Source organism: Silurus meridionalis, chromosome 28 (genome assembly GCF_014805685.1).
Source record: "Silurus meridionalis isolate SWU-2019-XX chromosome 28, ASM1480568v1, whole genome shotgun sequence".
Taxonomy (NCBI): Eukaryota; Metazoa; Chordata; class Actinopteri; order Siluriformes; family Siluridae; genus Silurus; species Silurus meridionalis.
Genome location: NC_060911.1, coordinates 9,039,962 through 9,063,352, shown reverse-complemented (window position 1 = coordinate 9,063,352; position 23,391 = coordinate 9,039,962). Strand labels below are relative to the sequence as shown.

The following is a 23,391-nucleotide window of genomic DNA, read 5'->3' as shown; positions in this document are numbered from 1 at the left end:
ACCAAAAAGGAGAAATGTCGGTCCTTGGGAGGGCAGGTGGCACATGGCAGCCACCTGCTCAGCAAAAGAGAAGGCCAAGGTATCGCAGCCCCTCCAAACCTCTGCTTGAGGTTCAGACTGTTGGCCACAAGTTAGCGGTGTTTGTCAACTCCGGGGCGGACGCTGAATACCTTGGTAAGGAGCTCGCTCACCAGCTGGACATTGAGTCTGAGCCACTTCCCTCGCTTCTACTGGTCCAAACCTTCGACAGCCATGTTCTCCACCGGGTCATCCACCACACCAAATGCCTCCTCGTCTCTAACACTGAGTGTCGTTGGAAATAGTTATCTTTCCTAATCATCCCTTTACTGCAAGCACCTGCCATGTTCAGTTTCCCATGCTTGCAGAGGCATCCTCTTCTCCTGCCGGGCCGGGTTTTTCTTTGTTGAGAAAAAGGATAAGAGCCTTCGCCCCTGCATAGACTACTGTGGGCTAAACGACATCACGACATCATGTTGGAGCTAATTAAACAAGAGAAGGACACAGAAATCAGGCCAAAAGTACAAACATGCGCTACTTACCTGGAAGAACCAGAGTTTACCTGATTCCAACTGATTAAAATAAAAAATTTTTAGAGGCTAATGTCAACATTGGTATCCATTGTTGATCAACAGTGCTACTTTAGCTGACAGACAAAAAAAAAAACCTATTCAAATAGTCACAAATTAACTTTTCCCAGTTTTGTAAAGCCATGTAGTCCTGATCAGTTTAATATATTACCTAACACCTCCTTGATGCTAACAATTTCTTCTGTAGATCCATTTTGGAAGGGGCTATATATTTTATAGTTGTATATATTTATAGTGGCCAATTCAGATTTTTTTGCTTTCAAGAAATATATAAATGTTTTTACCCATTTATTTTATTATTTAGTAAATTTATTTTAGTTTGCACTCTTTTGTAATAAATATTTTTAAACAATATATATGCTTTTGATTTAAATTTATTTTTGTTTACTATATTTTTGTAAATAATTAAATTGATATATTTATACTACTATAATTACACTATATACACTAGTATATTTTATTTTACTGTGTATGTTTTCTGTGGAATGCACTGTGTGATTAAGAACTAAAAAAAAAAAAAATTCACTAAATTACATCATGTACATATGTATTAGACAAAAGAAATAACCTTGAACATTTGAACCATGAATATTATGAATATTCACCATAATACGATGAATGTGGTATGATATGTTACATTGAAGGCAACCCTATTACCTTGCTCACTTTCTGTGCTGAAATCTAAGACGTTGAGTCAGCATTTGATTTTGTTGATTTAAGGAGTCCTGAGTCTAAGGCAAAGTAAAAAAAAGGAAATCAGTTGGTGTCATAGACTAGGGACAGGTTATGTAAGTGTTGTGCACAAGGAGTGATGATCCAACACAGACTATCTCCATAGTCCCTTTACTGGTTCTTGAAACATCGATTTTAAAGGTATGTTTTATTGTTAGATGCTTATTATTATTAAAGTTGCTTAAATTTAAATTAAACACAATTGTAGGAAGCTTCTGATTCATTTATATTATGTATTTTTGTTTAAAATATTATTTGCAACTCTTTAGGACAGCTGCTCAATGGCAGACATTGCAAATATATACAGTATATATATATTTTTTTATTATTAAATTTAAATAATCAAGCAGATTCTTTTTTTTTTTTCAGAATTTCTTCTGTTTAAAAATATACATTGATGTAGACCAACAAGAACAAAAGTAAATTTACACAAAATATATGTATTGTTACATTTGTCATTTTCATGCTTTTATTTTGTGCTTAAAATGTTTGAATGTTTGGTTGTTTCTCAGTTCCCTATATATCATGAAGCTGAATCTTTTTCTTGTCCTATGTTTCACTGGTAAGAATTTTTTTTTTTTTAAATAACATTTTTATTACATGCTGTACACATACATATTTATCTGAACTTTGAACTATTTGTACTTCTGGTAGATGCTAAACTGCATTTTTAATTGCTGTGTATCAGTACTATGCAATGACTAAATCAATATAAATACACAAAATACAAAATATTTATTAATGCACTTTTTAATTTGCGCAAAATGTTCTTAATCGCTAATCTAATGATAGACTTAATTAGCCAGTGATGCATCCGATCCAGCCCCACCCCTTTATTATCATATAATTAGCAAGGAGATTCTGAAATGTTGCATGAGTCAATAAATAGGAATTGATAAATGAAATTGTGAAATTAAAGAAAATAGAACCATATTTTGTCAGACATTTACATTGTGAAGGAAGAAGTACAGTACTTGCTTGAGTCATCTTTTGGATGCACCATTTAAACAATGCAATTGACCTCTGAAGTTGACTTTAAGCCACAACAATTCTCAAAATGCTGACTGAAGACAGTAATAACATTCCATTTCTTTCTTATTTGCAATATAATGCCCTTTAAAAAAAAATTTAATTTATCATTTTATAGATAAAAAAGGGGTTTCAGGATGAGCGTTGTAAAACTTCTCCTCTGATATTCTCCAAGAAACAGAACAAAATAAAAAAATAAATCTTTATGCAATTTAAAAGGATTATATTTTTTATCAATTCAGCGATTTTTTTTTGCTTCAAATGGCATTTGACTTTTTTTAAGTTCAAAATATAAATTTGAGCTTGCAATTTTTGTTATACCATCAACTTGGCAGATAGTGGCTCAACTCTGAATATGGCCTTTAATGTTTTATCACACTGTGTTGTGTATATGCAGAGTTTTTACATGCCTTAAAACATGTTCTAAATAACTGAATTGGTTTCAGTGATTAAGGGTATTTTATTTGGCATTTACATAAAGGATCAGATTAGAAATAAAAATAGAGGCACACTTAAATAATTTAAAACGTCTTAATTATTTTTAACTGCTCACTTTGTTTTTGCTGTTGTGTTTGTTGTTTGTCATTGAGGAACTACAGGATTGGATTGCAAATTATCAATTTCTTATATTTATAGTGTTAGAATATCTTATTCATATACTGTATCATGAGCAGCTGAAGCACTACCTGCCTAATCTGCTTTTACTGATTCAAGGTTTACATGATTAGCATGGGCACTCAGCCTTTCAGCTACAAAGCACCATACACAGCAAGTGGTGATGGGCTGCTTGTTCTAACACCTTTCTATCATAGCCAGCATTTCTTTTTTTAAACAGTTTGTCCTACAGTACCTGTTTGTGGTATCCAACCATTAAGGCTAGTCTTTATGCCTCATATGCATCAATGAACTTTGGACTCCCAGGACCCTGTAGCCGCTTCAACATTTTTACTTTTAGAGGGCTTTAACCTCTGCATACCAGAAACACCCTTATACGACCTGCTAATTTGAAGATAATCTGATCCAGCCGTCAAACCAACACAATTGTGCCCATTTTTCCAGCTTCTAACACATCAACTTTACAAGCTCACTGTTAATTTGCTGCCAGATATATACTTATTAACAGGTGTATTTATAATGAGATAATCAATGTGTTGTTGATGTAAAGGCTGATTGTTGTGTCTACCAGTATACAGTGTACATCATAAAATACAATGTCACTTACAGGTTTTGTGCCCATTTCAGTATTCATCGTGCAAACTGTCCCTCACAAATATAAGCTGATCAGTTCAAAGGTGTCATGGTCTGTTGCGCAGAACTACTGCAGTGTGATATACAGTGACCTGGCAATAATACTAAGTGATACTGATTGGCTTAGATTCAATTATGTAGCAAAAATAAATTATGCTCTGGCAACATTTACCTGGGTCGGTTTGTACAATGATATTGATAGCTGGCGCTGGTCTTCAAATGATCTCCAACTGAAATATGCCAATTACACACACTGGGCCATTGGAGAGCCTAACAATCTTGATGGAAAAGAATCATGTGGTTCAGTGAATGAATATGGACGGTGGATTGATGATGATTGTAAAAACGCAAAGCACTTCATATGTTACAATGGTGAGTCAACATCCAGATTTTATTTGCTTATTTTTGGAGTGAAGTAGTATTTGAAAAGACAACATAATTCATATTGGCTTTTGAAATTCAAAGAAATCTTTACTCATTTATGATATATATATATATATATATATATATATATATATATATATATATATATATATATATATATATATATATATACATTTATTTTAATTTTTTTGCCATTCTGTAGCTAATTACAGTGGCCCTAGTAGTTTTATTGGATGCACAACTCTACTGCCTTGGACTGCAGCTCAAGCATACTGCAGACAACATCATACAGACCTAGCCAGTGCACTTCAAAGTACTGATTCCATCTACATTTGGAATATAAGGCTTGGGCAGGGTAATTCGTGGATTGGCTTATACAGGGATACTTGGAAGTGGTCAGATGGGACTGATGCTGCAAACCTCCATTGGGCTACAGGACAGCCTAATAATTTAGCAGGCAATGAGAATTGTGTATCAATTTATAATGGAAAGTTATATGATGATAGCTGTACCAAACTGTACTACTTCTTCTGTCACACTGGTAAGTCTTTTGTTTTATGAATAATACAACATGATTAGTAACTAGATTTTGCATTGTGTTTATTTTATTAACATTATATTTGTAAAAATGAGATGTATAGATTTATTAACAGCAAATGCGTGTGGGTATGTGTGCATGTGCGTGTGTTCAGATTCACCAATGAGGGGCCAGATAATGAAACTGCAGGTGAAGTCCGATCAAAGTTTGCTTGATCCTGTAGTGCAGTCATTATTTTTAGAGCAAGTAAGTCAGAATACATATGACATTTTGAGAATTTTTTTGTTATTACTAGGCATTTACATAACTGAAGCTGATGTGTTTTGCTGCTCGATGCATAGCCAAGGATGCGATACACTGAAGATACAATTCACACTTATTACAATGCAGTGCAATCCGATTTCTTTTTAGTTCAACACATTGCGATTCATCGCAACAGGATGCAATGGAAAAATATGATGCTATAATTTCAATATGGTACATATACTGTAGTTTTCCTGGTCTGTCTTCAGGAAGATGCAGCTCTACTTCTGCCAGGTTAATCTATATTCTATGTGACTCTCAGAACACACCAAGGTCTCTGTAGTGTTGTGATACATAATATTATGTATATAAATAAAATAAATAAAATAAATGTAAATAAAAAAGCGCAGCAGCACATGGTTATCTGGATAAGAGCAACATATCTGCGGTGTGCGGAGAGCGATTTGCAAAACATGCAATGCTGAAATTTCAAGAGGGAGTGTATCTGCAAAGAGTTTCTCCAAGTCGGGTTTAATTTATCACCTGGAATCCAAACATCCCGATTGCCATTCTAAATATGAGAAGAACGCGGTGCAGAAAATTAAAGTCAATCCGAGCATGCGCACTCCGTCTGTAGAGGACGTTTTTGAAAAGGCAGGAAAGTTTTCCAGTGATGGTGCCAAGGCTAAAGGCATAACACCAAAAATTATGGATTTCATTGCCTTTTGAATTGAATTTTCATTTCGGTGCATCCCTAAAATATTATCGTTGGTGTGGCCCTCTGACACAATTCAGGTTTCTCATGTGACCCCTTGTAAAAATTAACTGCCCACCCTGTCATGTATTAGGATTGCTGTGGTTGTTACCAGTGTCCGTCGTTAGAGGGTGCTGGAGGAGGGGAGAATAATTGTGTTCGGAGAAAGTAAGGGAAGTAAAAGGTTTTTGGAAAAAGCACAGGTGTTTGTCTATTTTAATGTAGGCAGTGATGTTACACACCCCTGCGATATATTTATCTCACGCACATGCGCATTTGACGAAAATACCGCATTGAACTTAAGCGAAGTGAACACGCACAAAAAAAAAAAACCCACAAAGTCTGTGTTTTATTACCCTGAAACACGTGAAATCAAAGCATCGATCTGTTCTGACTGACACTCATGTAAAAGAATTGCTTTGAGAGGCAACAACGGAATACAAGGCAGATTTGAAGGGGATTGTTTAAGGCAAGGAATGCCAAAAGTCCCACTAAGTAACATGCATAGTAAAAGAAAAACGCTATTGTAAATTATTATATATTTTTTTGTGGACTTGGTTAAACAGAGTTTGTGTGTGTGAGACAGTGCACACAATGTTCATTGTTGAAAATGACTGTCCTGTGGTCTTAAAACTGTAGGAGTCAATTTCTGTCATTATGTTGGTGTGTGACATTTACAATAAATCTGGCTGAGCAGCGGTGTGTGTGTGTGTGTGTGTGTGTGTGTGTGTGTGTGTTTGTGTGTGTAAGAGGAAGGGATGGGTGATGTTCATGTGTGCCCATGTGTATGATGTGGCTCTTTATATATATATATATATATATATATATATATATATGAATAAATAATTTTTTAGCAATATTTTTGAAACAATACATCACAATACAAATGCCAACTTTAGAGACACAGCTTTTCTCTTTTCAACACTATTTTTTTTAATCCTGTTCCTTCTTATCCAATAAATAAATAACATTCATCTTTTTGCCCTCCAGGACATTTTTGCCAAGCAGATCAAAACAAACATCATATGGGATACAGATTATTCTTCTAAAATAGAAGAAACGTAAATACAGTTTTGGTCATTTAAGATAACGTGTTAAAGACCAAATATGGGCATCCATAAATGCAACTCTGCTAGTTCACAGTTATCAGTCCCTAAAGTGTTATTACAGTGATAATGTGCTACTCTTCAGAGATAATAACATCCTGATTCTTTTCACAGATCAAGCTGAAACTCAACAAAAACGGTGTGTTAAATGAGACCATTGCTGTAAAGTGGAGAGTGCAGCAAAATGGGGAGATCTTTTACAAGAAAAGAAAGAATGACCTCTGACATATAAATGCTTAAAGTTTCTGTATGTCAAGTAACTTACTGCAATTTTATTTAACCTATACCATTTAAACTTTAAGTTAGTAGGGGAAACCAGACTAGGGTTAGCTATAAATTCATGTCTGAATTTAAATTCATAAATAACATGTTTGAGTTTTGTAAAAGTCATACATGAAAAAAGCGAAGAGCTAAATTACTTTAGGGTTTGATGTAACATAATATTAATGTAAAATATAAATTGAAGAGAACTTAGTTTGCTTTAGAATGCTGTTATTATTGGATTTTATTTGTAATGTTCTTGATTCTCTATATTTAAAAATATGAGGTAATTTCTATCACCATATTTTGTTTTTATTATCTGTACCCCTTAATCATTATACTTATACATACTATTAACCAGAAACTATATATATATATATATATATATATATATATATATATATATATATATATATATATATATATATATATATATATATATAAACATTTTGTAATTGTTTTTAAAGTTTTGATATCACAGCAATAATAGCATACCATTATGCTTATAATGGTATGCTACTATCACTATGATATAAAAAGCTTTATACATGTTATTCTACTACTTGAATTGAAAGTACATTATGAAGGATATATTACAAGCAGGTTAACACTACTGTTAATAGAGTTATTATTAGTAAGAACATGGCTTACTTTCATGATAATAAAGTTGTTCACAAAGAATTAACTGTTATTTCTGAAATCATTTCTACATTTTGTTCAAAATTATTTGTACTTGTTAAAAATTATATATATATATATAAAATTAATTATATATATATATATATATTACTGCTTATCAGCAAAATAATATGTAACACAAACATGTTGTAGATGCTATAGTTTCAAATGCTATTTTACTATTGATTAAAAGGTGCAGGCTCTTTATTGGTACCTGGACTAATAAAAACTACAACAGAGCGTTTTTTACCTACAAGGCCCAACCAGTCATGGACCAGTGAACCAGTTAAGCATTTTGTTTGGATTTTACAGAATAGAAGAATAGATAGAGTGGTGGCAAATGGAGTTTAGGTAAACTAGGATGTTTTGATTGTGTCTGGTTTATTGGGTGGCCAAGACAATTTATATCCTTTGGAGGGTGACCTTGATAGTGTTACTTTCTGGCACTGACACATTAAGACAAAATAGACGTGAGTGACTATAAAGATGTCAACAGATATTCAATTAGAACAGGATATAAGGAAATGACTTCTGAACTAGAACTGCGGTATTACACAGACCCAGAGGTGGGAAGTAACGAAGTACAAATACTTCGTTATTGTACTTAAGTAGATTTTTTCGGTATCAGTACTTTACTCCACTATTTATTGTTCAGACAACTTTTTACTTTTACTCATTACATTTTTACACAAATATCTGTACTTTTTACTTCTTACATTTTCAAAACAGACTCGTTACTTTAGTTTTAATCCATTGATTTGGTGAAATACTATTTTTTTATTTTTACTGCGTGCCGATTTCAGCCGAACAACCGATTTCCTGTCATTGCGCGTTTAATCCACTGGTGTATAAAGTCCGGACTCTCACTCACCACAGAAGGCAGTAAGAAGTTTGGGGTTAATGTGGATGAGACAGAGGGAGTCAGTGATGTAAACATGACTGAGAACAGACACATTCCTGATCATCATCATCTTTTCTCTGCTTGTGTTCTATATGTGGATCTTCAGCCTGGATACATTCATTAGGTAACAACATTTTTATTAGTTTTGTATTAATATATTTTTTCCTTTCTTTACTTAGATATAAAATAAATAAATTAACTCCAGATAAAAATATTTTTAATCAGTAAACCTGTTTTATTTCTGAGTCTCAAATCAAACACCAAAATCCGCCATGATTCTCACAATTTACCCTCTGGGTGGCGTTTTGTGGGTTTTTCCCTCATAATGGCGACACAAACTTAAATTACTGTCTTTATTGATCTTATAGATAAAAACAATACATTATTTAAATCTGTAAAATGTCTATAATTTCATATATATATATATATATATATATATATATATATATATATATATATATATATATATATATATATATCGCTCTTGAAAAACACTTCCAACAGAAAGTGGCTATATCTCGTTATCTTTGTCTCTCTATTTTCTCTATCTAATTGTCTCTGTGTCTCTTTTAGTAAATGTCTCTGTCTCACTGTATGTCTCTCTCTTGCTGTCTCCCTATTTGTTTCTCACTCTTTCTAAAGCTGTGTCTGAGTCTCTTTGTCTCTGTCTTTCCTGCTTATTTACATGTCTAACCAAGTTTTGAGTTTTGAAGTAATGCCATTAGTGATCTATGATGAAAGACTTCCCTGGTTCGATTTTTACCTCTGTTTTCATATTGAACATTATACGAAGTTTTTGAAAACAGAACAATGAAAGATTATTAAAATTGGTTGCTGGCAAATCATGGTATATCAGTGGTGCAGGTGTTGGGGATGTGGTTCTTGTACCTGAGTCACTTCTCATAGACTTCGAGTTACTGAGAGAATGTACAGGAAGGAGAAGTTTTGACCCTCTACCATCATGATTTAAGAGAAAACACTGGTCTCCTAACTATAGAAAAGCCAAGAGTCCAATAAGCAAAGGCTTGTTTGCCTCTCCTGTGTTGGTGTAATGGTCAGTGAAGTGGTCGCGGCTATCTGACTCACCTGGTTCGATTCCTACCCCTTAGATTTCCTTTAAATTGTTTAAAATGTTTTTAAAGAACCAGAAAAGGTCCTAAAAATCAGGTCCTTGCAGGAGATCCTGTGGCTCAATTGGAAGAGCTTTACGTCTGGGTTGAGAGGTTGCCGGTTCAAACCCTGGCCAGGGCTCAAAGTTAAGAGTGTGGAAGGTTCCGGTGGCCGTAGTAAGGAAGGTGTCAGAAATGGCTGCGTGGAAGGTTGGATGTGTTTTCGGAGGGCGTATCCTGAAGCAGGGGGGCAATATCCGGGCATCTGCCCCCTCAGTGTCTGAGTAGCTGAAAACAGGGGGTTATGAAGCAAAAACGTTCAAAAAAGTATCGACTTAGTTTTGCATATATAGGGAAAAAGTCAGTCAAAAATCTATCACCCTCACTTTTTCTGAGGCTGTGAAGCAGCAGGTCTTCACAGCCTTTATTTACAGTCGACTACCTCATTGCTCACCAGACACTACTTTCCACACAGCTTACCCAGTGTGGGGACAAGCCAGATTCGAACCAGCAACCTCTGAGCTCAGAGGCAAGGTTTTTATCACAAAGCCATGAAGTCCCACAACACACCTTCTTTTTTTGGGGGGTTTATCGTTTGTTTCAGGCTTCAAAGCAAGAAATTCAGACCAGACAGAAACACAAAAAGCAGGATTCGAACCCTGAACCCCACCAACAGCGAAATACCAGTCTTAACCCACTGAACCATCGGGAAGGACCGGCTTTGATAATTGTTTAGAGCAGGTCTGTCTTTTCTTTCAAACCATCAACACAAAAATATAATGCTAAAGACAGACATACGAAGCAAACCTATGACCTGACTAGCAGGGACAAAGCAGGATTCAAACCCTGATTCACACTATTAAAAAGGCACCAGCATTAACCCACTGAACTATCAGGAAGGACAAGCTGGGAAGCTTGTTTAGAGCAGGTCTATCATTCTTTTTAACCCATCAAAACAAGAATATGAAGATGTAGGAATCAGGAATTTAACCTACCTCATGACTAGCAGACAGAAAGCCAGGTTTTAACCCTGACCACCAACATTAGCAAAGTACCAGCCTTAACCCACTAAGCCATCAGAAAAAAACAGGATGGGAAGCTTGATTAGAGCAGGTCTATCATTCTTTTCAAACCATCAACAAAAGAATTTAACACTAAAGAAAGATGTAGGAAGCGAATACAGATGTAAGTAACACAAGTTGAAACCACATTGTAAATAACAGGAAGAAAGCAGGATTCGAACCATTATCCCCACTACCAGCAAAATACCCATCTTAACCCATTGAACCATTGGTGAGGACAGGCTAGGAAGCTTATTTAGAGCAGGTCTATCTTTCTTTTCAACCCATTAAAAACAAAAATATATCGCTAAAGAAAGATATAGGCAGTGAATCCTGATCATGACTGGCAGACAGAAAGCAGGATTCGAACCCTGAACTCCACCAAACGCAAGAAACCTGATTTAACTCACTGACCCATCAGCGAAGACAGGCCAGGAAGGTTGTTTAGAGCAGGTCTATCTACCTTTAAACCATCAACACAAGAATATAAAGCTAAAGAAAGATTTAGGAAGCAGGAACATAACCTACGTCGCAACTAGCAGGCAGAAAGCAGGATTCAATCCCTGATCCTCACCATCAGCGAGGCACCAGCCTTAACCCACTGAACCATGGAAGAGATCAGAGTTGGAAGCATGTTTAGATGAGGCACAAGCCTTAAACCCCTGAGCGACCACTGCTGAAAAGCATGTGTGCTTTTTGGAGGGTTCATACTTTGTTTCATGCCAGCGCAGTAAGAAAGAAGGCATGTAGGACTGGCTTTAAAACTAATCACCAGCGTGGACTATATTAAGGACCACGTTCAGGCACAAGCCTTAACCCACTGAGCTACCTACTATGTGCCTTTTATTTGGTGGAGTTATCTTTCATTATAGACCAGGAAATCAATCCAACACAGAAAGGACAAAATTGAAATGTTTTCAGAGGGGACAAGGTCCAGAAGTATTATTTACCAACACAGCAACCAGCTCGACTAGAAATCAAACTCTCAAACTCATCCTCGTGGAGATACTGACATTAACCCACTAGGCTATCACATCCATCCATCCATCCATCCATCCATCGATCTATCGATCTATCGATCTATCTATCTATCTATCTATCTATCTATCTATCTATCTATCTATCTATGATGTGAGGTCCAGTTAACAGCTAAAACAGGTAGAAGGAATAACTACTTTTTACTTAAGTACATGTCAGAGCCAAGACTTCTTTACTTTCACTTAAGTACAAAAGTTTAATCAGTACTTCAACTTTTACCCGAGTATTTTAAAACATGAGTATCTGTACTTCTACTTAAGTAAAGGATGTGTGTACTTTTGCCACCTCTGCACAGACCTCTATTAATGAATTAGCACTACACTAAGTACAAACTATGAGTAATGATCTACATAAATTAAAAGGTAAAAAGTCTGCGTAACAAAGAATATCCCTTTAATGAAGGTGTTACTATAAAATATATTTTAAGTCCTGTTTGCAATGAATTACATCCAACTGTCAAGCACTTGTCAAGAGACATTTTGTATTAACAAATTGCTGTTATTTGAAAAAAAATGGTGACTGTGTTATCCAGTTTACTGAAAGTGTCTGATCTCTAATGTAAAACTATGTCCACCATCATGAAAGGGCAAGGTCCAAAAAAAAGAATTATTTGGGTAATAGTTTATTTCATGGTTTATTTCTTTAGCTTGTTGGCTTTGATTATTCTCGCTCTGATCTCTAACTGCAGAAGTGCCAGCAGGAATGAGGTTGCGAAGCATTCGGGGCCTCACATACAGACTATTCAACAGTTTTTTCCCTCAAGCCATCAGGCTTCTCAACACACAAAACTAAACTGCACCAAACTCAAACACTGTCTTTTGTCTGCTCTTTTTGCACGAGGTTGCACATGATGCATTTTATGTTTTATGAGGACACTTACTTTAGTCCTTAGCTGTGTGTTCTGTATGTAGCTCTATGTTATGTGATGTAGCTCTTTGTTTTATGTAGCACCGGGGTCATGGAGAAAAGTTGTCTAATTTTACTGTTCACTGTGTCCGATATATATGGTTGAAATGACAATAAAAGCCTCTTGACTTGACTTGACTTGACTAATTATTTGTCCAAGAAAGGGGACAATAACAGTGATGTAATTTGTATTGTTTGAAACACCTAAATGATTACATTTTAGAATGCCATATTTTCCATTCACTGTTTCAATTCACAATTATAAAATGCCATGTTGAACTTTTGGGTGGTTAAAAAAACTTTTTTTAGTCTGGTTCTTTAAATTATCTAATAGGTCTTTAATTTCAACATCAGGGCAGTGGTGGGCTTGATTGCCTTAGTCATTGCCTTAGTCAACTCACTGTCCATAATGTTTTTCTATGTTTCCCTATCTCCACTGTGCTTAGATTCAATAGCACAGGCTTAACCAATGATATGCCAGAACATTTTTCTCTGATAAGCATCGAACCCATTGGCATCCCCAGCAATAGAGGTGAAAGCTGTGAGTGTGGCCATTTTTTTTTAATTTAGCAGGTGGGTGCTCTAATGCCTTGTTATGTGGGAAGCTTTAACTGGATGTGGGAGCAGCGTATTAGTCGGTGTTGTCGCTGCTGTCGGTCTCTCTGCAGTATCTGCCATCGCTGCTTCCTATAAAGAGAGAGAGCGAAAAAACCTCCATTACTTGGGAGTCATGTCAAGTTTATTTGTATTTTTATTTTAATTTTTTTTTATTTTAATTATTTTATTTGTAAGTTTATTTTAAGCGCTTTTCACAACAGACATTGTCTCAAAGCAGCTTTACACAAATCAACAGTGATGGTGAATGGTGTGAATTTGTCCCTGATGAGCAAGCCGTGGCGACTGTGGCAAGGAAAAACTGCCTTAGATGTTATGAGGAAGAAACCTTGAGAGGAACCAGACTCAAAAGGGGAACCCATCCTCATCTGGGTGACATCAAGAGTTTGATCATAAATCTTTCAACAATACAGAACACTGGACAGTGAGAACTAACATGATTACTGGAGTATAAGATTATAAGTGATGTTCTTTCTGCAGTCTTATACAGTCTATATGGTTAGTAGCTCCGAGTTTTATGAGCTCAGCATTTGTGATCACCACAGATCCAGCATCAGCTTCTCCATGCCAGAGCCTTTAAACACTCCAGGAGGTCCAATGTCAAAACTCCACACATGTAGCGGGATCCAAATGGCACTGGTACGTCTCTAGATGGTTCGGGATGTTTGTGAGTTCGGCATCTACTTCTTCAAAGGTCCGTAATCATCACGAGGTGGGAGGTGACTGGAGCTGGCCAAACCTCAGGGTGTCTCGGGATGGGGAGAGAAAGAGAAGCAGTGGAGAGGAATTAGCGTAGCTGCTGTTCATGATATTAACAGCACAAGTTGATAATGTGCATGTGATCAGATGTTCTGGAGCACAAGGTTATGATGTGAGACGTATGTTATGTGTAGGCTTTGCTAAAAAGATATGTTTTTAATCTACACTTAAACTGGGAGAGTGTGTCTGAGCCCTGAACACCGTCAGGAAGACTATTCCAGAGTTTAGGAGCTAAATGTGAAAATGCTCTACCACCTTTAGTGGACTTTGCTATTCTAGGAACTACTAGAAGCCCAGAGTTTTGAGATCTCAGGGAGCGTGGCGGATTGTAGCGTGTTAAAAGACTGGATAGATACATGGGAGCCAAACCATTTAGTGCTTTATAAGTGAGAAGTAATAGTTTGTAGTCTATTCGAAACTTAACAGGAAGCCAATGTAGGGACGATAGGATCGGGGTTATGTGATCATATTTTTTTGACCTTGTAAGAACTCTGGCTGCTGCATTCTGGAATAGCCAGACATTCTCCAACTTGCTGTCCTCTGAGGCTCCTTTTATATTCTACACTCAGCTCAGGGAGGGTGAAGAGTTGCGACTCTCCACAACACAGCTACTGGAGGGACAAACCTCGTATAATAGCCAGCCAACCCCCAGAAACGATCTCACCTCCTTTTTGGTCTTGAGGGTCGGGCAGGCTGCAATCGCTGCGGAATCGCTGCAGTCTTATCATGGACGCACCTGCCTATGACCCAAGTGGAAACCCAGATACTGTACTTCCACCTGCCCAATTGCAAACTTTGGGTTTGCTGTGAGTCTTGCCCACCTCATGGTTCTCAGGACCGTTCCAAGGTGTTGCAAATGGATTTGGAAAATTCAGTCCATGAGGCTTTGAAATGTCGTTGGAGCCCCGAACAAGTGTGACGAACTGGTGTAACCCAAACAGAGTGGAAAAAGCCATTTTTTTCATGATACATTGGAGTCAAAGGGATCTGCCAATATCCCTTGGTTAAATCCACTGTTGAATAAAACACATTTTAAATACATTTAAATTGAATAGAATATAAGGATAAAAGAAATTTTAATAAATAAATAAAATAAGTATTAAGTAAAGGTAGATTTAAAGTAGAAGCGTAACTAAAAAGTATGAAAATAAGGTTAAGAATATATAATATTTATACACACTAGAAAAAAACAACAAAAAAAACCCCATGCAATTCACTCATGCAAAGAAATCACACCATACATGTCCAAAATTCAGTTATTTTTAATAATGTAAAATGACCTTTTCGCAAGATTTCTAAAAGAGAAGTGAAAAGAATATCAGAAGAATTTGTGGAGGCACTCAATTGTATCAGACATATTTAGATGCGCTATATTAAAATTTTGCTTTCACTTGAACTTGGAAACCCAAACCTGTTCCAGCATGGCAATGCCCCTGTGCACAAAGTGAGCTCAATGAAGATCTGCTTTACATGCTTTTGAGAGGAAGATCCCACGTGGCCTGCTATAGAGCTTTGATCTCATCCCTACTTCACATCAGTACTTATCTTATCTTATAATTTGCGGGAATCCACAGCGGGACTGAATGTTTAAAAATGTTAGGAATAACATTTTAAACTATGTTTTCACTAACAAATTTCATAGTTTTTAATACACATTATTGTTTTAAAGTGACAATGTTTAGATGAATTCACTAAGGTACCATAGGGACTGTGGGGGGTGTGTCCAAAATTTGCGGATATTCAGAACTCGTGGGGGGTCTTAAAACATAACCCCCGCAAGTTCCAGGGGACCACTGTATAGTGTATATTTACTTAAAAATGATGATGTGTTCAATACTTATTTTACCTGCTGTATACACGAATTGCACAGAAAGGGAAGGATGTGTATGACAGATATTGACAGAAGTACAGATTAAGTAATCCATTGTGATCTGTCCTGTGTGTTTGTATAAAGTGACAAAGTGACACTGTGCTGTGCCAGTCCCGAGTTAAAATGACAGTCCAGAGTTAAAGTGAAAGTGACATTTATATTTTGGGATGGCTGAGGTCCTTCACAATCCTCCTAGGCTCCTTAGTCTTGCTGATGTTCAGTAGAATTTTCTTGGCACCATCTCCCCATGTTTTTAATCTCTAGTAGATAGGCCGCCCCATCGTTGTTGAAGATCAGGCCCACCACAACAGTAAACTGACGACATTGTGGTGGAGTTGGAAGTGGCCACACAGTCATGTGTGTACAGTGAGTACAGCAGGGGGCTCAGAACACAACCCTTAGGGGCTCCAGTGCTGAGGGTGAGGGTGGATGAGGTGTGTTCGCCCACCCGTACGGCTTGTGTTCTGTCTGTCAGGAAGTTGAAGATCCATTGACACATGGGTGGACTGAGTCCCAGGACTTCCAAGACAGAGATGAGCATAGAGAGAATTATGTTATGTGTTAAATGCTAAACTGTAGTCCACAAACAGCATTTTCACATAATTACCTTTTTCTGCAGTCTAGGTGGCTCATTGTTATGTGTAGAACATGTGCAATAGAGCGGATTTGGCGGTACACAAACTGTAAAGAATCCAGTGTGTCCGGTAATAATGCAGTGATGAAGTCTCTGACCAGTCTTTCAAAGCACTTCATTACTAATGGGGTCAGGACTACAGGGTGGTAGTCATAGAAGCATGGGACGACAGACTGTTTCTGGGAAAGTACAGGCTTTCAGTACCTGACCTGTGATGCCATTTGGTCCTGCTACCTTCCTGGTATTCACTTTCCTGAATGCCCTCCTCACTTCATGCTTCGAGATGGTAAACGTGTTTACCTCTCCGACTCTCTCACCTTCCCATGACATCCATGACTCCATTGTTCTAGCCATGCAGTAAACTGAGAGAAACTCGACTGGCTGGATGGCGTAGTCCAGTACCGATTGGTTAAGCCATGTATGGGTGAAGCAAAGAAGGTTGCAGTCCTGAATGTCCCTCTGGAACTTAATCCTTGCCCTGAGGTCATCAAGCTTGTTTTCCAGAGACTGGTGGTTGGCTAACAGGATATTAGGTTTCCCTCCCATAAATGCTTGAGTATTTTAACTTGTATACATACAGTATATATATAATATTGTACTCTTGCTTCATGTAATCATCCATCATGTTACTCTAGTTCTGCTGGAGTCTATTCTACTGCTCGTGTATGACTTCTGATACTTCAGCTTCTGCTCATGCATGATCCCAAATAGACACACTTCCCAAAAATGGTATTTCCAAGCCACCTGACCTTGCCGTGCATAAATCTCAACTTGAATGCAAATTTAAGTTACACTACTTTTCCTATGTAAAACAAGGACTCTTTGCATTCAAAATTCTAGAGACTAATGTAAACAGACCAACAGTGCTACTTATAACAGATAAGTACTTTTTTTTTTTTAGCCCTAATCTGTTTAGTAGATCACCTCATTTGTGCTTACAATATTCTGCAGTTCTTCTGTAGATCCATCATTTTGAAATGTTTGAAGTGGCTGTATTTTTTACCTCTAGTTTGCAAATGCTGCTTTATTGTTGTCAGGAATAAGCTGTGGTGATATTATTATTATAATATTGACCAATCGGACATAATATTATAACATTATGAAAGGTGACGTGAATTACACCGATTATCTCTCCATCATGGAACTTCTTAGCGGATGGTAAACATCAGTCAGCAAGTAACCATTTTGTTCTCAAAGTTGAGGTGTTACAAGCAGGAAAAATTGGCAAGTGTAAGGATTGAGTGAGTTTGACAAGACAACTGGGTCAGAGCATCTCCAAAACTCTTGTGGGATCTTCTATCAAAAGTGGTCCAAGGATGTAACAGTGGTGAACTGAAGACAAGGTCATGGGCAGCCAATGCTCATTGATGCATGTGGGGAGTGAAGGCGGTACGACAAAATTGTACAAATATTTTATTTTTAATGCAGCAGCATATGCTCCACTCTCCACTCACGAACCGGCACTTGTCCATGCACCCGCTGCAGATACATATGTACTGTATAGTTTATACAGTATGAAACTGTAAATTGCTCTGTTATGCTAAATTATGTACTTTTATTTGTTAAATTATTAACAAATTACAGTATACTACAACATATTCATCACCATTCTTTAAGACTCCTGGGTTGGCTAGTCCATGGTTTGACCTTTTAAGTTACAATAGGGTCATCGTAAGTTGTAGGTTAACATAAATTCATAATTTTATTTCTTTTTATTTACTATATTTTAGTCTATGATTAGTGAAAAAAATAATTTATTACACAATTGACTATATTGTTTATATATATTTTTTACTATAATCTATTTTATTGTGTGTTTTCATTTGGGACTCTGGGATGAGAAACAAAGGAAAAAACATTTAACTACATCTATCATGTATTGTGTATATGTGAATGTGGTATGATTGTACTACATTAAAGGCAACCTTATAAACTCTGACACTTTCTGTGCTGAAATCTGACAGCAGTGAGTCAGCATTTTAATTTGTTGCTTTAAGAAATCCCGAGTTTAAGGCAAAGTCGGAAAAAAATGGAAATAAGTTGTTGACTGAAAACAGACGAGGGAAAAAGATTTTCCAGAGTTGTGCAGAAGTAGTGATGACAAAGATCATCACCAAAGTCCCTTCACTGATTCTTTAAATGTATGCTTTATTGTTAGATGCTTATTATATTAGAGTTGCTTAAATTTGATTTAAAGTACAATTGAATTATGATTACTTTAGGAAGCTTATAATTATTTTATGCTATTTTTATTTTCATGAAAATATTACTCACCATTTTTTAGGACGGGGGGTATGGAGACGGATGATCCACTGTGGTGACCCCTAACGGGAGAAGCCGAAAGAAAAAGAAGAAGACTCTTTAGGACAGCTACTTTATGGCAGACATTACAAATAGAGATTGATTAGAATAAATTAAAATTATTAAACATTCTTATTTTTGCTTCATACATTTGTTCATTTTTTTTAAAAAGAATACAAAGATGCAAAGCTACAAGAACAAAACTAAATTTACACAAAATGTTTGACTTTAATTTGTTACTTTTATACTTTTGTTTTTTTTGTACTTTTGAATGTTTTGTCACTGCAATGAACCTTTTTTTTGCACTGTGTTTCACTGGTAAGAGTTAATTTTTATTTTATTTATTTATTAATTTTTATTTTATAAAACAATACTTATACTTACTACAGGATATAGTTCAGAAAATGCAACCTTAATAATAGTCTAGATGTGTTTTTAATGTATTGTAATTTGATTTTACTATATTGTATACATTAAATATCAATACATAAAATATCATTTAAATGCAGACTAAAAAAATAAAGCATTCATGTGTTCATCATTGCCATTTTTTTTTTCATAATTAGTATTATTAATATTAATGAAAATAAATATATTTCCATTTATTTATTTCATTTCCCAATATATTATTAATCTACAATCTAATAAGAGACTACATCTTGTGCGAAATGATCAGACATTTACATATCAGATCCAGTCCCACCCTTTTATTATCATATAATTAGTGAGGTGATTCTGAAATTGCACAAGCTGCATAAGTCAATAAATAGAAAATGATTAATGAAAATAAAACAGAAAAACTGATCCAGAGATGTTTTATAAATTAAAGAAAATGTATTTAAGGTTAAACATTTGAGCTAAAATGTAGATTTAAAAAGCATGCAGCACTTTTCGCTTTAATATTACGTCAGGAACATGTTCAGTTGGAAATGTACACTGTGACGGAGAAGAAGAAGAAGCGGCTGTTTGAGTCAACTTTTGGATGACCATTTAGACAATGCAATGACCTCTGATAACACAAGCCTTTAAACCACAACAAATCCTCACAATGCTCACTGAATTCATCAATAACATTCCATTTCATTCTGGTTGCTATATAATGCCCCTTAAAAGAAAAGACAAAATATTCTACCATACAATAAAACACAATAATTAAAAAAAATGCAATTAAACCAAATTCACAATTTTGTCAGGCTAATGTAAAACTGTATTTCCTCTGATGTTCTCTGAGAAAGAGAACAAAAACACCTCATTGTTTAATTTGTTGTGATGATAATTTTAATCAATGAATGTAACTTTTTTTGGCTTTAAATTGCCGTTCACTTTTTTCTTGTGCAAAATATACAATTTCAGCATGACATTTTGGTCATATCAACCTGCCAAATATTGTTGCTGGCAGTGATACTGTTTCTTATTCGAGGTGATATCTTCAAAAAATAAATTCAACTCTGAAAAAGAAATCATCTCTGAAAATGGCTCTTGGGTGTCACACCGTGTTTTGTATAAACAGAATTGTTGTGTGCCGTGCAACATGTTGTCAATAAGTGAAATAATTTCAGTGAGGAAGGAGATTTTTCTTTTGGCAAACATGTATACAATCTTTTCCTACAGAGCACAAATAAGAAACAAAAATGGAAGCGCAACTATAGAAATAAAAAAGTCATTGTTTTCTAACTGCTCACTGTTTGTTTTGTTGTTGCTGAACATGGATTTGATTGCAAATTATAGACTTCTTTAATTTAAACTGTTCGAATGATCTCATTCATATAAAATGACTGCTAAAGCATTATAACTACCTGCCTAATCTTCTTCAACTGATCCATTGTCTGCATGGCCAACATGGTAGCTTTAGTGGTTAAGGCATTGGACTTTGTATCTGAAAGTCATGAGTTCTAATCCTAGCCCCGCAAAGCTGCCACTCCTAGGACACAAGTCCCCTTAGCCCCATTTCTGCTCAATTTTTTATGAATGAGATAAATGTAAGTCACTCTGTTTAAGAGCAGCTGCTAAATGCCACAAATGTGAATGAACACTGAGATTACTCAGTCCACAAGCTGTGGACTGCGTGTTCTAACACCTTTTTATCATAGCCAGCATGTATGTTTTAAGCAGTTTGTACTACAGTAGCTGTTTTATGGGATTGAACCAAACAGGCTAGTCTTTATGTCTCATGTGTTTCAATAAACCTTGGACTCCCACCACCCTATAGCCAGTTCACCATTTTACTTTTAGTAGTAACCCTTGCATACCAGGAACAACCTGCTAATTTGGAGATGCTCTTATCTGGCAGTCTTTCAATTACAATTACAATCCAATTTTCAGGCTTCTAACACATTAACTTTGAGAGCTCACTATTCATTTGCTGCCTAACATATGCCACCCATCGACCGGTGTCACTATAATGAGAAGATCGGTATGGTTTTGATGTTATAGCTGATCGTTGTATTTACCAGTGTAGAGTTTGTATCATAAAATAAAGTAACTTGCAGGTTTTGCACACTGTGTCATGCAAACTGTCCCTCACAAATATGGGCTGATCATGTCAGAAGTGTCATGGTCTGTTGCACAGAGCTAATGCAGTGTGATATCCAGTGACCTGGCGGTGATCCTAAATGATACTGATTGGCTTAGTTATGTAGCAGAAAAGAATGCTCTGGCAACAAATGCCTGGGTTTAGATTATACAACGATGTCGATAGCTGGTGCTGGTCTTTAAATGAGCTCCCACAGAAAAATGTCACTTACACATACTGGCTTGATGGTGACCCTAATAATGGTTAAGGAAAAGAATAAAAAATTAAACAATAAAAGGCCACTCTAAAATGTACAGTTTTAGTGTATTGGGGGGCCCGAAAACCAGTCAGTATCTAGTGTGACCACCATTTACCTCACGCATTTTGCCATGTACAGTAAAAACCAAAAATTATTCATGAACAAAGCACCTCTCCAAAATGCCAGACGCTATCAAATGTGACCATTTGACCACTCAGAAATTCTTTGGTTATGCAAACGGATTGTTGCAGCAGCTGTCCGGGTGGCTGGTCTCAGACAATCTTGGAGGTGAAGATGCTGGATGTGGAGGTCCTGGACTGGTGTGATTACACGTGGTCTGCGGTTGTGAGGCCGGTTGGATGTACAGCCAAATTCCCTGAAACGCCTTTAGAGATGGCTTATGGTAGAGAAATAAACATTCAATTTACAGCCAACAGCTCTGGTGGACGTTCCTGCAGTCAGCATGCCAACATCTGTGGCATTGTGCTGTGTGATAAAACTGCACATTTTAGAGTGGCCTTTTATTGTGGCCAGCCTACAGCACACCTGCAATAATCATGCTGTCTAATCAGCTTCTTGATATGCCACACCTGTGAGGTGGATGAATTATCTCAGCAAAGGAGAAGTGCTCACTACCACAGATTTGTAAACAATATTTGAGAGAAATCTGCCTTTTGTGTACATAGAAAAAGTCTTAGAGCTTTGAGTTCAGCTCATATATCAACCATCATTTTTCTTTCTACCTTACATATAAACGACCCTTTTTAGTTCTATATTTACCTGAGTAGGTGTTTAGATTATTCTTCTATTTTAATGTTGTGTGTTGTGAATATATTAATTTTGCTGCAATGGTTTACATTTATCAGTGTTAATACAGTGATTAAAAAGTCGATATTATTCAGAGATACCTGAATCCTGGTTCTATTTTCTAGATGAAAAAGAAACTGGAAGCAAATGGCACTTTAAAGAACGTGAATGGTGCAGCCAGATGGGATCTTTCAGATGTCTCAAGTTATCTCAGTTATCTCAAGTAGCTTATGCAGCCTGACTTAAATTTTTATTAACCCATAGCTGTTTGGTCATTTTATGCCAAATATTTACTATATAACGTTCCATTTTCGCAACACAGGGGTAAGAGGAAAGTTAAAAAGCTAAATTACTTTAGGGTTTAATGTAAAATAATAAAAGAACATATAAAGAAGAGATAGAATGTAAGAGAACTTACCAAATTAGCATGCCTTAGTATGCATGCAATCTTTGGATTTAATTTTTTCTTATTTTTCTAAAGGTAAACATATATATTTATTTTTATCACTATATTGTCTTTACAAATAACCAATATGCACATTATAGTCAATAAAATTTTCGAAAGTGAACAATTTCTTCTTATTTTTGGCAAATACAATATTCTGCCTATAATGGTATTCTTCTATTTTAACAACATAATGTTATAAAAGTTATTATTCAGCTATTATTATTAAATGTGCATTTGGTAGCATTTAGTAGGATTTATTAGTACCTAGAATAAAAAAGACTACAGCAGGGGTGCAACAGCAAAAAGAAAACTTTTTTTAAAGACACCGATTAGGTCGGTTCATTGGCTTAAGGAGTCTTGGGTGCCCAGAACATTTTATATCCCGTTGTACTCTCATGATTGTGTTACTTTTTTACTCCATTTTATGCCGTCATAGCTCGATATTGAGATGGCTCTGCATGCTCTGTTCACAGTGTATAGCCGTTTAAGCAACTGTACACCTTGAAATGTTAACGTAATAAAACCAAATTTAAACAGTGCCTTTAGGATAAGATGAGGTTTGATGTATACAGCGAACCACACTTGAATGT

The 23,391-nt window shown here is 36.0% G+C and overlaps 1 protein-coding gene across 3 annotated transcripts; it reads left to right on the top strand.

Moving 5' to 3' along the window:
- The first annotated feature begins 1,863 nt into the window (after positions 1 to 1,863).
- On the top strand, positions 1,864 to 7,210 carry LOC124381557 (C-type lectin-like). Of its 3 annotated transcripts, XM_046843304.1 has the most exons (6): positions 1,864 to 1,902; positions 3,594 to 3,989; positions 4,204 to 4,542; positions 4,694 to 4,785; positions 6,527 to 6,597; positions 6,757 to 7,210. In XM_046843304.1, exons 1-6 carry the CDS (start codon positions 1,866 to 1,868, stop codon positions 6,764 to 6,766), a joined length of 945 nt encoding a protein of 314 aa, XP_046699260.1. In that variant the 5' UTR covers positions 1,864 to 1,865; the 3' UTR covers positions 6,767 to 7,210. The 3 variants fall into 3 exon arrangements, with proteins under 3 accessions (XP_046699260.1, XP_046699259.1, XP_046699261.1); XM_046843303.1 differs by lacking the exon at positions 6,527 to 6,597; XM_046843305.1 differs by lacking the exons at positions 4,204 to 4,542; positions 6,527 to 6,597.
- Positions 7,211 to 23,391: the final 16,181 nt, after the last annotated feature.

Excerpts from the sequence above, each read along its gene's own strand:
- LOC124381557 (XM_046843303.1), top strand. The coding sequence starts at position 1,866 with ATGAAGCTGAATCTTTTTCTTGTCCTATGTTTCACTG. Across the intron at positions 4,543-4,693 it reads CTACTTCTTCTGTCACACTG|ATTCACCAATGAGGGGCCAG; the intron begins GTAAGTCTTTTG and ends GCGTGTGTTCAG. Across the intron at positions 4,786-6,756 it reads AGTCATTATTTTTAGAGCAA|ATCAAGCTGAAACTCAACAA; the intron begins GTAAGTCAGAAT and ends TTCTTTTCACAG.